Here is a 17,308-nt window from a genome sequence, read left to right as displayed (position 1 = left end):
TGTGTTTAGAGCTGCTTGTGGAAAGCTGAATTGTCTCTGGAGGGATAAATTTATATGTGAGTTTGTATAACTCGGCACTTCCATGCTCCAATTTTCTTGTGTTGCTGGAGCATAAGCACAGAAGAGTATAGATGAATCTTGATTCAACTTTATATATGCAATTATTTTGTGGTGAAATGCAAGTTTTGATGTATGGACTGAGAGTCCAAGTAAGTGGTTGAAAAATAAGGAAATTTGCTTATACGTGTGTGTCTCTGCAGGCATATGTGTACACATATATATATCTGTGTATGTGCCTATGTATACATACATATTAACACTTCTGTGTGCATGTGTATGCATAGATACACAAGATTGCAGCTTCTGGGGGTTAGCATGCAAACTCCACTTTCGGTTCTACTTTCCTGTTACAATGACATCTCTAGGGTTAGTCCAAAGTCTACAATGGAACTTTTCTGTTCACCCTCTTGGATCAGAATAGCTCAAGGGCTAATCAAATCTGAGTTCGAGGCAAGTGATGAGTGAATCATCTGATAGCAAACACTAAGCACAGATAAGATTGATTAGGAGGCTGCATGCCTAGAGGTAAGGAGGGAAACGTTTCAGAGAAGGTCAGGCAGAGGTAAGAAAAACCTTGACTTTTATGTGGTATGCTCTCACCATAGACACAGAATTTTATGGGCTCACACATTTAAAGAAGACCGACAGCGTTACTGATCTTATGCCAATCAGATCCTCTAGGTGGGAATTCCCCTGCTTGCATAGCCCAAGTTGAGAAGTGAAGTGGGAAGGCGACAGCAGCACGAGAGATAGCTGAGTGAAGAGTGATCACCAAGAGAGAAATGAAACATGAAATAAGTTAACCGGCACGCAGGAACCAGAGCAGGAGCACCAGGGAATGTTTTCTACATGGAGGTAAGTCTGCAGGCGGGTGGAGGCTGGAGACGCAGGGAGAGAGTGAGGCTGCAATGCTGTGGTGAGAAGTGGGGATGGAGCACTCGGGCTATCTAATCTCTGCCACCATGTCGTCCTCCTCTGCATGGGAGATTCGGGATGCTTGGGGCTGCTGGGCATGGTCTGGCTCCTGTGGGAGAGCAGGACAGGGGGAAGGATTTCTGACTCCTGGCAGGAGCAATCACAGGCAGCTGGCGGGGCTGCACGGCAGGCAGGCAGCGAGAGGGAAGGCTCCCTGGGAGAGCCGGGACATGCTGATGGGAGCAACGTTCTTCAGGAAAGGGCGACAGAGGAAAGCAGCACATGAAAAAAAGACAAGTTGGGTCAGGCTGTGTCATTTCATCTCAGTTTCCTCTTGGGAGGGTGCCCTGTGTGTGTTTTGTCCCATTCATTGTTTTGTGCCATTTGTACATCACTACCACCTGCCCAGGGAAGGCTAGGTGTGAATATGGGCTGCTTTTGTTTTAGGAATACAACCAGGAAAGAGCTAAGTAAGCAATGGTCTTGGGGCTGTGTGATCAGCTAGCTACTTATGTCACGCAACCCCGTTGCACAGCCATGTGTGAGTATGTATGTATATACGCATATATACTTTTAAGGAAATGCTGGTGAGCAATACCCAGGATGTATGTAATCCACACACAACCAAGTGGGAAGTAATGACTTCCCCAATCTACTTGTGGATTGATCCTTTCACCAACCAGTGACCCCTCAGACTGCAGCTCTGCTAGAAGTTAGTAGCTCTCTTTTAGCTTGGTACTCTTTCCCAAACCAGAAACAATTTGCATGCTATTGGCACGCAGTTAAATTCACCTTTATCAGTGCTTATAGAACCTTGGTCTGTTGACACTTGTTTTCTTTAAGAATATGTGCATATACTTCTACTGGCCTGGACCAGGAAAGATAACCCTGAGCATGTCTGATGGCTTGGATCCTTTGTCCATAAACTAGAAACACTTTGAAAATTTAGTTCATCACTGTGCCTTACAGTACGACCATATCCGTGCAAGTTTCTGCATATTAGCTGTGTTTCAGTTTCTATGTGGCAATTTTTTTCTGTCCAGTGAAATGGGGAACAAGTGATTCTTTGATAGGTTGATGATAGGGAGTGGGGCTGTATTTCTGAGCAGATGTGGAGAGGCCTGAAAGGACCCTGGAAGTCAGGAAACTGCATTATTAGACAGGAATGGGAGGGGGAAAAGAATGTCTGAAAATGAATGAGAGTAGGAATGGAATTTCCCCAGGTATTTGCCCCATGTGACAGACAAGCAAAACAACCTTAAACAGGTGCTCAGGGAAGTGACAATAAGAAGTGACAATAAAGAAAAAAATCTCTTCCTGTACCACCAAACTGAGTTCATTCCTTCAGTTCCTGCTGGTAAGGAGGAGAGTTGTTGGGCTCAGCTGGTGTTTCTGATGTAGTTAGTACCAGCCCAGTTACCTTCTGTTCTGCCAATTTTTCATCTGTAAATAACCTACCTATAGATAGATTTTGATGGACTGTGTTGCCTGGTTGTTTCTGTTTGCTTTTTCTAACAGTGGGCGGTTTGACAACAACTTGGGCTTGCTATTCATTTTAGAAATCCCACTTCAGTGTGTTGCTTGTGAAACCAATCTTAACCACAGCTTTTCTCCTATGGCTTACAGCACTGTGTTATCCAGGCAGCCTCGTGTGACCAAAGCAGCCCTGTAAAAGAGCCTCAGCTGGATAGCAGGTGACTGTGGCTACAGATTGTAACTCTTTGGGTGGGATTCACCTGCTTAAATATCTAGATACCTAAACCATTTTAAGCTGGTGGTGTAATTTCTCTTGGAGGCATCACATCTTAATGCGGGTGTCTAAGAGACATGACGTGAATTGCCCCTAAATGTTGTTATTTATCTTGATTGACTTTGGAGGACGGAGTGAATGACCACCTCAGCTGTGGGCATCTGAAGTCTGGGGAGATGAATGTGTCCTTCAGGACGCAAAGCTCCACATCAGAGAAAAAGAGAGATTAAAGGAAAATAGCAGAAGAGGTCAAAATGCTTGTAGTCTTTTAGGTGGGAAAAGATGGAAGGACTGAAAAAAATTGTCCAGATCCTTTCCTCCTCTCCCCATATGCTCAAATTCTGCCCCTTTTGAAAGATTTTAAGAAACTCCGGCTAAAAATAACGCAACTAGAAATGCTAGGACTTGTCTGCCTAAATTTTCCTGTTGTAGGTCAGCTACTGTAAAACAAACTGGGGTATGAATTCAAACTGCAGTAGATCTTCTGCACAGAGTCTCAGTGGGATGACCGAAGGAGAAAATTCCCCTCAGTGAGTACATCTAATCCAGTTAACCTGATGTAGATCCCATGATGACCTTTGGGAATCTGTTCTCTGGTCTTTTTTGGAGTTGGTTCATTCTTTTCACCCTTGGTAAAATACCTACATCCCAGGGGTTTTGTGACACACTGAGGAATGTTGTCTCATGCTTTAAAAGTGCTCTTTGATCCTTGCCAAGAAAGCATAAACAAAATAGATTTATAACTCAATATGTAATAAGTGTTTTAAAAGGAACACAGCCCTCCCAGGCTTTAGGAATCATTTTTCCAGCTCCTCAAAGGGAGAGAAGATCTAATGTCTCTGTTGGAAGGGGGGCCAGGCTGGATTTTATGGCAAGCTCTGTAACACAAAAAGCCATTTCAAATCAGTATTATAAAAGGCATGAATGTGAGGGGAAAGAGAAGTGAGACAATTTACAACTGTGTGGATTTTTTTGAATCATTTTGGTCTAGAAGATGAAGAACAGGCTATGAGGATGGAGAAAAAGTTGGTCTAGTCCAGCCAAGGGATCTGGCTGCAGGAAGCTCCAAGAGCCCCTGGATCTTCCTTACATCTAGGCCTGACCAGCCAGATCTGCCACACAGACCTAAAGCAGAAAAAGCCCCTAGCAGAGGAGGAAGATGTAGCAGTAAAAAGGAAGAGCTAAGAGTCAGTTGTTTACAGTGGCCAGTTTTCCCAGCTTAAGTTTCAGTATCAAGTGTCAGACTGATCGCAGCATGGTAATGATGGCCTACAAAGACATCAAGACAAATACGTAGCTCCCAGCTCCTAGCACACGCACACCCAGAATAGCCTAAGGCAGAAGAAAGGGACAGAAACGTATTCAACCAGCTTCTCCTTATTGCCAGAAGTGAGATTAGACATATGCTGGTATAAATATTAAATGTGAACGTTACTATTTTCGACAAGATGCTGACTCTTATTGATGTGACCAGGATTTGAATCCACATACTGGAAGCAGGACTTGAATGAACACCAAAGTTTGCAGATGATAGTAAATTCGTAGGAGCCATTGACTCCCTCAAGGGTAGAGAGGCCTTGCAGAGAGACAGACTAGAGGGCTGGGCAATCACAAACCACATGAAGTGTAACAAGAGCAAGTGCTGGATTCTGCACTTGGGACAGGGCAACCCTGGCTATATGTACAGACTGGGGGACGAGAGGCTGGAGAGCAGCCCTGTGGAAAGGGATCTGGGAGTTCTGGTTGACGTCAAGTTGAATATGAGTCAACAGTGTGCCCTGGCAGCCAAAAAGGCCGACCATCATACCCTGGGGTGCATCAGGCACCATATGGCTAGCTGGTCAAGGGAAGTGATTGTCTTGCTCTGCTCTGCACTGGTGTGGCCTTAACTTGAGCACTGTGTGCAGTTTTGGGTGCCACAGTATAAGAAGGACATAAAACTATCAAAGAGCATCCAAAGGAGGGCTACAAAGATGGCAAAGGAACTAGAGGGGAAGATGTATGAGGAGCGGCTGAGGTCCCTTGGTTTGTTCAGCCCAGAGCAGAGCAGACTGAGGGGAGGCCTCATGGCGGCCTGCAGCTCCCTCACGAGGGGAGCGGAGGGGCAGGCGCTGAGCTCTGCTCTCTGGGGACAGCGACAGGACCCGAGGGAACGGCATGGAGCTGGGACAGGGGAGGGTCAGGCTGGATGTCAGGAAAAGCTTCTTCACCGAGAGGGTGATTGGGCACTGGGACAGGCTCCCCAGGGCAGTGGTCACAGCACTGAGCCTGCCGGAGTTCAAAGAAGCATTTGGACAATGCTCTCAGACACAGGGTCTGATTTTTGGGTGGTCCTGTGTGGAGCCAGGAGCTGGACTTGCTGATCCTTGTGGGTCCCTGCCAACTCAGGATACTCTGTGATTCTATTTCCCACAAGACACAGGCTCTTCTTAATGTGACCAGGATTTGAATCACATATGCAAGACTCTTCATAGTAAAAAAATGAATATACAAAGTAATATTCACAGATCCAGAGGAAAACTACTTAAGACAGGATTGGGGGTGGGATGGGATATATGGGGACTATTTTCTAAACAGGCAAAGGATCATATTAGCAAGAATGTTGTAATTATTCAGATGTTTAGCTAAATCTGTCAAAAATGTGTACAACTAATAATTGATAGTCCTAATTCCAAAACTGGAACCCTTAGGAGAAAAGAAAAAAATGAATTCAATATACTTAACATTTAGCAAGTGATTGTGGAATATGTATGTAGAGTGTCCCTTATTTGATTAATCTATGTAATCTCTGAAATACATTAAAAACTGATATAGTCACAGTGTCTTTAAAGGGAACAGTAAGGGTTATGTTATAGCTATTATCCAAAATGTAGCTACTTCAGAACTAAGTAATCATCTGGTATTTTCTCTATTTCATATTTTAGGCAAAAAAAATGTCTACACATACCTGGCAAGTGTGGGCCATGTACATGGTCTTGGCTGTCAGTCTCTCTGAGGAACAAGCCCTGAAGCAGGCCTGTCCTTCATGCGATGCCACACAGTTTTGCAACTGCTCTTCCAGGGGCTTGGACTTCATTCCCTCAGGGCTCACGGACAAAATCACGGTGTTAGACTTGGCCCGCAACAGGATAAAGCACATCCGAGCGCACGATCTGCAGCAGGCTGTGAACGTGAGAACCCTGCTGCTGCAGTCCAACAAAATCAGCTCCATAGACGAGGACTCGTTTGTCTCCCTGGGGAAACTGGAGCTCTTGGACTTGTCAAATAACAGCCTGGCTCACTTGTCCCCAGGGTGGTTTGAGCCCCTTTTTTCGCTCCAGCATCTCCACATTCACGGCAATTGCTATAGCGACCTGGGGGAAAGTTCTCCCTTTTCTAGCCTGAGAAACTTGAGCTCCCTCCACCTGGGCAACCCGCGGTTCTCCACAATAAGGCAAGGAAACTTTGAGGGCATTACGCTTCTCAACCAGCTGTGGATCGAGGGCAGCAATCTCAGTCTGTATGAGCCCGGAAGTCTGAAATCAATTAAGAAGATAAATCACATGATCATAAGCATAAGAAGGGTAGATCTGTTCTCAGCAATTGTTCGGGACCTTCTGCACTCTGCCATTTGGTTAGAAATTAGAGAAATAGCATTCAATATACCTGAAGAAATACAACTTTTGAGAGTTATATCTTTGTCTTTTGCAAAGAAAATTTCTTTTAAACAGGTCTTATTCACAGATGCTACTGTGCCTGGGATTGTCAGTATTTTAGAAAATATGCCAAAATTAGTTGAGGTGGAGATGAAAGACTGTAGACTCTTGGGCACTGGACGATGGGATTTAAAAGTTCACGCAAACCAATCACAGTCTCTGACAGTTCTGACAATAGAGAAATTATCTATAGAGGAATTTTATTTGTTTACAGATCTTCAGGCTGTACTAGATCTACTATCTCTCTTTACCAAAATCACAGTTGAAAATACCAAGGTCTTTTTGGTACCATGCAGGCTTTCAAAACAACTTCTGTCATTAGAGTATCTTGACCTTAGTGCAAATTTGCTTGGAGATCAGAGTTTGGAGCACTCAGCCTGTCCAGGTGCTTGGCCTTTACTACGAACTTTAAATTTAAGTCAGAATTCACTGAGTGACTTAAAAATGACAGCTAAAAGCTTGTCTCATCTAAGAAACTTAATTCTTTTAGACATTAGCCAAAACAATTTTGGTGAGATTCCAGATGTGTGTGAGTGGCCAGCAAATTTGAAATATTTGAATCTCTCCAGTACTCAAATTCCCAAATTAACGGCTTGCATTCCCTCAACTCTCGAAGTGTTGGACATCAGTGCAAACAACCTGAAGGAATTTAATCTGCATCTGCCATTTCTCAAAGAGCTGTACCTTGCAAAAAACCAGCTGAAGGCCTTGCCTGATGCGGCAGGCATTCCTAACTTGGTGGCCATGTCAATCAGAAGAAACAAGCTCAACAGCTTCTCCAAGGAAGAGTTGGAGTCCTTCAAGAAAATGGAGCTGCTGGATGCCAGCGCCAATAACTTTATCTGCTCCTGTGAATTCCTCTCCTTCATTCAGCACCAGGCAGGGATAGGCCAGGTGCTCGTGGGGTGGCCAGAAAGCTACATCTGCGACTCTCCCCTGTCGGTGAGAGGGGTGCAGGTTGGAGCCGTGCAGCTCTCACTGATGGAGTGTCACCGGTCCCTGGTGGTGTCCTTGATCTGCGCTGTGGTTTTCCTGGTCATCCTCATCCTGGTGGCCATTGGGTACAAGTACCACGCAGTCTGGTACATGAGAATGACGTGGGCGTGGCTCCAAGCCAAGCGGAAGCCCAAGCGGGCCCCGCCAAAGGACATCTGCTACGATGCTTTTGTCTCCTACAGCGAGAACGACTCCAACTGGGTGGAAAACGTCATGGTGCAGGAGCTGGAGCAGGCGTGTCCCCCCTTTAGGCTGTGCCTCCATAAGCGGGACTTTGTGCCCGGGAAGTGGATTGTGGATAACATCATCGACTCCATCGAGAAGAGCCACAAAACGCTCTTTGTGCTGTCGGAGCACTTTGTGCAGAGCGAGTGGTGCAAGTACGAGCTGGACTTCTCGCACTTCCGCCTCTTTGACGAGAACAACGATGCGGCGATTCTCATCCTCCTGGAGCCCATCCAGAGCCAAGCTATTCCCAAGAGGTTCTGCAAACTGCGGAAGATAATGAACACAAAGACCTACCTGGAGTGGCCTCATGAAGAAGAGCAGCAGGAGATGTTTTGGTTTAATTTGAAAGTAGCTCTAAAATCCTAGACAGAGGCATTTAAGACTTACTACGTGGAAAATATCTGCTGGATTCATTTCCCTTGCCTCTTTGTCCATGATCTACCCATATCTTTCTAACAAATGTTTAAGCTACTGAGATTTCTGTTACTTGCTGTGAAATTGTTTTATTTTTGTTGCTGTAGTCATGAATTTTCTACGCATTTTAACCAGCGTTATTAAGAAAAGCAGTTTCATTTAAATATTTGATGATGAAAAGTTATTTAGATACATGGCTATGTAGTTTGTATACTTTAATCTTTGCAATAGCTGTATAAAAGAGCCTGCTTAGCCAAGGGTGTTTCTGTATTTTTTGTATAAACTACTTCTAATCAAGTGCAATAAAGGTTAGTTTATGCAGCAGTTTATTACTGCGTTTATCACATGCAATTTTCATCCTAGCTCCCCTAGTTAAGAGGACATATTCTCAACAGTATTTCACAATCTCTGTAAGTTAAATGTCCAAATCTTCTGAGAATCATGGCTGTAAACTTTAATCTAAGAATGCACCTTCACACTGCAGTGCTGGCTGCTGTAATGTACATGTTCTATGGCAGACAATTTTCTTGGTGAAAGGCATTTATGGATGTTTTCAGTATAGTTTCTTTGTACCATGCATGGAAACAGGTGCATTAGAGTAGGGTCCAAACACCCTTCTGACTTGCTTAAATGTAGCTCTGTGAGTGCTCACTTAGAGTGTGGGCTACTAATATATATATAGTCTTTGAATTCAAGACCATACTCTTCTCTCTAATCAACAGCCTTGGCATCAGCATGAAAAGGGCATTTCCCACATTTCTGTTCTCTGTAAATGTAGTCCACAAAACCAGAATGGCTGGGTAGTGTCCTACCTCAAACGTTTTGTTTGCTGCCAGTAGGGCCCATGTTCTTTCAAGAAGATGACTGGACAAGGACTCTAACTGCTGAAGAAGTGGAATAAATGGAGACACAGGCACCAGCCTCTTCCTTCAGTTGTGACTGAAGAAGGAAGGGGTATCTCAGGAGTCAGGAGTCTTCCTGCAGACACAGGAAGTTTTAGATGAACCCTAACAGCTTGTCTGACAGATGAGAGGGAGAACTGTCTACTTGATCAGGTCAGCGTTTAGGTACAGTGCACTTGCAACAGACGTTTCCAGGTATGTACAGAAGCAGACCTTAAAAGCCTTCCCATGTAAATGTATACAGAATTTTTTGCTGTATCTGGGATTAGATCATAAAATCGTTTGGGTTGGATGGGACCTTAAAGACCATCTAATTCCAAACCCCCTGCCATGGGCAGGACACCTCCCACCAGACCAGGCTGCCCAAAGCCCCATCCAGCCTGGCCTTGAACACCTCCAGGGATGGGGCATCCACAGCTTCTCTGGGCAGCCTGTGCCAGGGCCTCACTAGCCTCATAGTAAAGAATTTATTCCTAATGTCTAATCCAAATCTACCCTTTTTAAGTTTAAAGCCATTACCCCTTGTCCCATCACTATAAACCCTGGTAAAAAGTCTCTTCCATCTTTCTTTTAGGCCCCCTTTAAGCATCGGAGGACCTTATAGATTATGTCCATGTTATGTTTTTATTGTTGTGTTTTAGTCTCTGGCATCCTAAGTGTACAAAATCTCTGTTCAGCCACCTGAGTATTTGTATCTGACTTTAAACTCCAAAACTCTCATCTCATAGCTAGTTACCTTTTGTGTTAGTTATAGGAGGTTCTCTGTGCAGACAGTATTTCAGTGAGAGCAGAAGTCCTCTTGTCCTTTTCTAGCCAGATAGAAGACTGAGGACAAACATTCCTCCCTATCACACACAATAAAGCAACTCCGTCAGTGTAACACAAAAAGAAAAATTTATTTACATCCATTTTTGCATACATGAACACAGGCTTAAAGCATTACAAAAATTACTAACCTTGCTAGTTCATCTAAGCAAAAAGCCACCTGCCTTCTATGTACTTAATATTTGCTCTCACTTTCATTTACCTAAGGTGTTGGTGGTTTTTTTTTCAGTTGTATCATTTTCTATTTTTAGTATCTAAACCTTACCTTCACTTAGATGGCTTCATACAATCTCTGCTTTATTCTTATATATATCAAGATGTAAGTAAAGCTAACCTGTATTTGTCACTTCTAATGACACTGTGAAGATTTTAAAATACTGACCATATTTAATCTGAGTTCAAAAGCTACTTTAGCAAGGCTGGGGAAATTAGCTTCTAAGACTACCTTCTTGGACTCCTAAGCAGAACTGGCTATTGTTGCATAAACAAACTGTGTTTCAATTCCTTATGGTGTGGCCAGGGTATTTTAGAAGCCAAACATTCAGCTGCTAAGCAGGAAGAGTTATGCATCCACTTTGATCTGTTTATTAAAAAAAAAAAAAAAAAGCAATAGCAACATAAGTAATTGGTGATTAGAGAGCCTAACTCCCTCCTCCTGTATTTGAGAAGCTGTTTATTGGAAGTTGGGCCTTTTGAGCATGATGACAGTAAGTCAAACAGGACTTAATCCCCTCCAAATAAAACAGCTCCTCTCTGTTGGAGAGTAAGTAGGAGGAAGTTACTTGTGATGTATTATCTGCAGCAGTTCAGAAATCGAGCGGGGAAAACACTTTGTCAGTAAGGTCACTAAATGGCACCTGTTCTATTTCTGAACACACATTAATTTAAAAAGGTGTGTGTGGGGCGGCTCAATTTTTAGAAGTTAAGTCAGTTTGTAACTGACTAACTGAAAACTTGAACAATTGTGGGCATAAAAAAGCAAAAGAGAAATATCATCTGCATCCTCTGCTGCCTTCACAGCATGAGCAATTGGAGCATCTCCCCTGCCACCAGATATGTATCCCCAGCTAACTCTGCAGCACAAAATATTTGCCAAAATCTCAGATGCCAGGGAGGTCTATCTGGCCACCATGCACACCATAAACATTGCTGCTATTAGAGCTTTCTATAAATGGCCACTGGAAGACATAGGAGTTACGATACAGCAGTTCTTGAAAGAGGTGGGGGAAAAATATGAAAAAAGCTAATGGTAATCTTATATTACCTTACATTAACTGAATGATGAAACTGTTTGGGTGCTGTGTTTCAGAATCTGCTGTACACAAAACCATTATCAGACCTAAAATTCTCCTTGTTTGCTACACTACTTTCTGTAGTCAGAATTTCAACCAGAAGCCACTACCAATATATTTGATAATGAAACAAACTTTAAATATTGGCACTGTTTCCTTTTTTTTTTTTTTTAAAAGGATATACATGGTAAGAAAATAAGTTTTTTTTTTTTGTCCTAGCGTAATCTTCTAACTTTTAATTCTATGATGAAATAAAAAAAAATGCTATACCGTCTTGCTGCAGTGTAAAAAGGTGCACTATCTTCTAAAAGTGTGCATAGCACATCAGAGTTCAACCAACTACTTTCTCTAGTCTTTTAAAACTAAGAACATACTATGCATATTACTGTACACAGGTAAATATTCAATTCTGTGCATTCTCACTAATAATCTTAGTCCTGTTATAGACCCAGGGAGTAATTAATGTCTTGATTTTACCTACAACTACTGGTTACCAAGCCATCAGGTAGCAGAGCCAGTCCAAAAGTTGCCCGTGCAATACAGGTGTGCCTTCCCACCTAACTTGTTTTTAAGAAAACTGGAGATTAAATTTATCAATAGATAAATCTTGGTGCTTTTCTAGGCCAGAATTAAAGCAAAAGTATTATCTCTTTGAGTTTACATTAACTCTTCTAGTTTACTTCTTTATTTTATTTTATTTATATATATATATATATATATTTTAGGGGAAAGGCTAAATTTGAATTTCCTCCTCACACGTATTTAAAATAGGCTTCAAAGAAGTAAGCCAAACTTTGCTTCAACTCAAGCAGGTTTCTACTGATGCAACAGCAGATCTCCAACTTATTTCATTTGCTAGAGAAAAAAGGAAGTTTACTAACTACTAAGAGGAGGCAAAATAAAAAGATCACTTGTTCTGAAAGTGGATTATATCAATCTTGTTACTACTTTAAAGAGCAAATACCACTGCATGGTCTTTCTAAAACTATGATTTACATTCTTTAAAATGTTCCTCTCATTATATAAATGATTTCCGAATGTCTTAAGACCAAGGAGGAAAATATATATGCATTTTTCTTTTTTTAACTTGCTTGGAGTCTTAGATAAGATAAAGCCAAACAGAACTATCATCTTCCCTAAATATAATTGCTCCTTAATAATAATTGTTTTTCCATTTATTTAATGTGGGCATCTCATCCCTCTACTACAGATCAAAACAAGAATTAGCAAGCAATCAGGGTACAGTTTAGAAAATCTAAATCAAAAGCACACTTGTGAGGGAAAGGATATGGGTTACTTAACATCCTCTTCAAATCAACTTTCTCACTGTGGTATGGGGAAGTCTCTTTCTTGCCAGCAGCACACCAACCACGGATGCAGGATTCATGAAACCTGGTATCAGGTGTATTGTTAACAAATCTTTCAGATGTAAACAAGACTCAGTATATTCATCTGCAAACCTAGTCAAACCATCCACAGATAATTTTAATGGCTGATTATGGATACTGCCTGGTTTTATAACCCAGCAGTTTCAAATGACTTAAAATATTTAGAATACTTAGAAATATTTTAAAGTTGAAGCCAATGGCCTGAACATCCAGACCAGTATTCATATTTTCCAGCACAGAAGAAGCCAAGATGCTTATGAACTGCAGAAGGGGGTGATTAGTAACAGTGTTCCAGCACGTATGCGGTACCTTCCTTTTTAGTTTCTGGAATACAAATTGCTGAGCTGTTTAGTACCCCTGAGTATCAGACACGGGCTCTTCAGCCAGGCTGCAGCCTATGGATGTGCCATCTTTTGAGAAGGGCTCCACAGCTGCTTTATAGGAACTCTTCAAGCACAGCCCAGGCACAGCCAGAGGAAATCGGCTGCAGTGTACAGGATCCTGAGTTAGCAGACCTGGCCGATGGGCCAGCACGTCTGGGGTGGTCAAATGTACTGCCAGGTACAATCAAATAGGCTGTGCACAAAGTACCTGGAAGGCAGATTTTGGCATAAAACTGTGGGGTTATGGCAATTCTTGCATGGGTTTGTCTATCAAAAAGCTGCATGGACTCAGTTTGTGTCACAGAACCAAAATATATTTCATAGACCTATTTTTACTTCTGTGCTGTGCTGTTTCTGAATGTGCTTTTTCCTTTTTATTTTTCTTTCCCTTGTTTTTTATTGCTGTTATTGTTACTTTTAATGTAGCACAAAAGAGGAGAAAACAAGAGTTCCATAATTACATGGAAATGATATAGTAGGTATTTTCAATGATTCTTTCTTCATTTATAGCCACAAATATTTTCTGCCTGCAGACCACACAGATGTTGGACACATTTCTGGTTGGTATGCCACTGATGTTGGAAAAATGCCAAGATCAGGTTTACAGAGAAAAATAAAGAGCTAAACAACAACAAAATCTACTTGATTTCAGGAAACTGAGACATAAGAGAACTGTGTTAAGATAGTCACCTTATTTAGAAAGGGAAAATAGACTATAAGAACTATATGAAAAAAACTATATAAGAAGAAACTATAAAAAGGAAAGAACATGTCTTTCACAGACTTTGGGGAAGAAACTTGTCTTCCCATGGCAATTAAGGAAATTTTGTAGTCTCTTGTACATAGGGACCAGCCTGTTTGAAATCCCAGATCAGATACTGGCATATTTCACTGGCTACTACTTCACAAAGTCTAATCTTCTAATGATGAGATCAACAAGGGAGTTCAATGGTTTGTCTGTGGCAGAAAAACTGCTCCCCTTAAGGGAAAGTGAGTTTAGTTTACTGCAAGAGTATTTGGTAGACCTTTTTCTCATGAGCCCAGGGGCACAAGAGATTCCTCCTGCTTTCCTCAAACTGCAGGTTTACTTTATTTATTTATTTATATAATATTTATTTATTTATTTATTTTTCAGCAACAAACACCCTCATACTTGAAGCATCAGTATGCTTGAATGCTTGATAGCAAACAATGTTGAAAGTAGGTGAAGAACTGCTTTTGAAGCCACAAATACTAGAGGTTGCTACAAGAAGGTCTGGCCAGAACATTTTCTTAGAAAGCAAGTTTGTTGAGAGTCTTATCATACACAACAATTAAGTATATTTCATTGTTTGCAGAAGCAACAAGACCAGCCAAATCTCAATATAGTGTAGGATGCCATTAAAAGATACGTTAAGTTTCTTCAGCTGAAAACGACAATGACCTTCTGAATAAAATCTTTGCTAAATTGCAACAAGGTGTATTTAACAATCCTCCTCCCCACCCACCCCACTCCCCTCAAATAATAGTCACAGTTGGCAAAAATGCTGACATCTAGTCTCATTTATCTGAGATTTTGTGTGTCCTGGGAGTCTGAAACAGGGCTACTCATAAAAACAGACCTTATCAATGAACATTTAAAAGGGCTTGCCATTTCTGCTGTATCAGGGCACAAGGTAAGAACCTTTAAAACAGACCTGGCAAATGTTGCGGTTGCATTTTTAAAACGTACTGGTGGGGGAAGCTAGGTGGTTAAACAAATTACCTCAGTGGAATAAAGCTTGCAGTATTGGTAACACAAGGCTGTTACATCTCTGCCGGGAAAATGTTCCAACAGAGCTATGTGCTTTTGGGTGAATCAACTGTACAATGTATGGGCAATAAATCTGACACTTAAAAGAACAGCTGATTTATGTATGTGCAGAAAGTATCTCCAATACTTCCAAGAAGTGTGGGACTTCGAGCAGATGCATTATGTAGTCCATCTACGTGCTCTTGAGGAATGCCTGGAATTTCTGGTCAGGCGGCACCTCAAACACAGCCCCGCACAGTAGCTCTGACTGGGCTGCTGCGAGGCAGGCAGAAAGCCTTGACAAACACACACACAATATAAAATCACATTCTACCCAGACAAAAATTTTTGCTGGATCAAGAGGTTGGGTCTAGAACCATCTGCACATATAGTGTTGGCTTGGGAAATAGTCAAAATAAAAAGAGGAGACCCCCTAGCAACACTATTGCCTGGTAGAATGGGAAAGCACAATTATCAGAAAGAACTATAATGTGTTTTTGATGTGAGTGTGCTGAACTATTTTTATCCTGTATGTTTTCTTTTTATGTCTCATCTTTTTCAGGTACGTAAGTGAAGGACTGAGGATTTACTCAGCAGTTAAATTAAGGTATTCAGTCAGTGAACACAGTGGCTGTATGAAGTTTCAGGTTTTTCCCCTCTTCTTTGCACATCACAGACACAAATTGTAAACTGACTAAATACCAAACCTCAGACCAATTAAGTGGCAATAAAAATTAAGGAGTAAGAGAACCTGCTGCCGTACAACATAAAAAAGGATTTCATATATTGCGGTAGGTGCTGAGAAGACCAGCCTGGAGCCATTTCACTCAAAAAAAATAAATATATATATATATAAAAAAAATATAAAAAAATATATATAAAATATATATATAAATATATAAATATATATATATATATATATATATCCAAGAGGAATTCAGAACAGATGCCAATCCCAATTTTACCTGAAGATGCTTACCCAGAGAATAAATTAAATCCAAACATGGTAAACATTATGGCTAAATAACCCACAATTCCAATTGCATAACTCAGTTTATAAATCAGGATGAACCATGTGTAGACCAACCTACGGATAAGAGAAAGGAAAGACAGTTTAAGACCTTGTGTGTTTAGCAGAGTGGCACAAAATGCTAAGTGTTGTATTGAATATGTGACTCGTACTGAAGTGTTTGTGTAAATCCATTGAAGTTTTAAACTTCTATATTTCTCCCTTAATGAAATGTGAATAAAAATGTTTAATACAGGGAAAAGTCCAGGGGAAAAAACAAACAAACAAGCAAACAAACATAAAGACAGGAACTACTCGTTTTGCTTCTGTTTTCACAAGAAATGGTAACGGTGAACAGATTGCTAACATAATTAAAACTAACAGCCAGGAGTTGTGAAGGAGGGAGACATAAGACAGAACAGGGGAAAAATAGTGGAGTTAAGTTAGAGATAACTCCAGAAGACTGGAGAAGGAAGAATACAGATCTCTGTTTAGAGAGTCAGATGAGACTTTAAGAAATAAATTCAGAGTATTTGATATGCATTCCTCTCCAGGCTCAATAAGACCCGAGATGACTGCTGTTGGTAAAAGATTGCAGAAGGAAAAAAAAACATGATGGGATGGATTTAATTTGAACTCTTGATTAATATATATATATATACGTTTTTTTTTCATTTGCATGGCCTGTTTGATAAACACTGAGTTAGGAGAATTTATTCATACTCCAGTTGTAAGAAGCATTCAAATTCAACTGCTAATGGCCCTATTTGTAATCTGTGAAGACTTGGTGCAGCGAAATTCTAATTTGATCTTCTCCATCTACAGGTTTTCTTCAACTAACAAAACTGAGAGAAAATTATATAAATAAATAAATACAAATACCCCCCCCAAAACAAACAAACAAACAAAAACCGTAACACAAAAACCTACACAAAGACAAACCACCAAAAAAGAACAGGCCATGGAGTTTTTCCTGACAGAGGCCTGTGTGTTGCTCTGAAAATGATGTAACTGGTAAGAAGTGAGAACTCCCCACGTGGGCAGAAATCTCCACCAGCAAAGCCTGATGGTGAAATGCAGAGGAACAACCCACACCTGCAGCGGTGTGACTAGCTGCGGGCAAAACTGAGACAGTCATTTCAAAGTAATGACATCCTACAGCTCCGTTTTGCATGATTAGGTTTGACTAAAAGATTGCCAAATGGCAAAATTTACACTAAAATGTGATTTGTACGGCATCTGACACAATAGGGCCTTTGGCCCTAGAATAACAACGTTAGTCTGTCTTGCACCCCATAAATAATTAGTAATCCCAGTCTAGCAAACAATTATAACACTGAGATACAACTTGCCAGACCCACACATTCTACCCTCAAAAGCTAAAGTGTCTTTTGGACACAACCAATCCTACTGAAACAACCATTAAAGTTTATTTTCTAACTCAAGTTACATATGGTGGTGACTGCAGGGCTAAAGCTCTGGGAGCAACTTCTAAAATCAGCGCAGACAGTTTGGCCTCTGAGCCTGGGAGATGTTCTTATGCACTGTCAGAGAAAGGCACACTCAGCTGCATTAATTTGGGATGCAGCTCAGCTACATGACCACACTACTGATTTTTTTTTTTAAACTAGGTGATATCAAACTTAATAAAGTATATTTGCTCAAATTGCCTGCCATGAG

The 17,308-nt window shown here is 41.2% G+C and overlaps 1 protein-coding gene across 5 annotated transcripts; it reads left to right on the top strand.

Moving 5' to 3' along the window:
- Positions 1-422: 422 nt before the first annotated feature.
- LOC308194372 (toll-like receptor 2 type-2) lies at positions 423-8,393 on the top strand. Of its 5 annotated transcripts, XM_080590258.1 has the most exons (5): positions 423-622; positions 733-915; positions 2,602-2,669; positions 3,158-3,255; positions 5,650-8,393. In XM_080590258.1, exon 5 carries the CDS (start codon positions 5,659-5,661, stop codon positions 8,008-8,010), a length of 2,352 nt encoding a protein of 783 aa, XP_080446384.1. In that variant the 5' UTR covers positions 423-622; positions 733-915; positions 2,602-2,669; positions 3,158-3,255; positions 5,650-5,658; the 3' UTR covers positions 8,011-8,393. The 5 variants fall into 5 exon arrangements, with proteins under 5 accessions (XP_080446384.1, XP_080446383.1, XP_080446380.1 ...); XM_080590257.1 differs by lacking the exon at positions 3,158-3,255; XM_080590254.1 differs by lacking the exons at positions 2,602-2,669; positions 3,158-3,255.
- The last annotated feature ends 8,915 nt before the right edge of the window (positions 8,394-17,308 follow it).

Source organism: Anser brachyrhynchus (genome assembly GCF_964034855.1).
Source record: "Anser brachyrhynchus genome assembly, chromosome: 4".
NCBI classification, from domain to species: domain Eukaryota; kingdom Metazoa; phylum Chordata; class Aves; order Anseriformes; family Anatidae; genus Anser; species Anser brachyrhynchus.
Note: the sequence above shows the minus strand (reverse complement) of the source record. Positions and strands in the feature narration are given on the sequence as shown.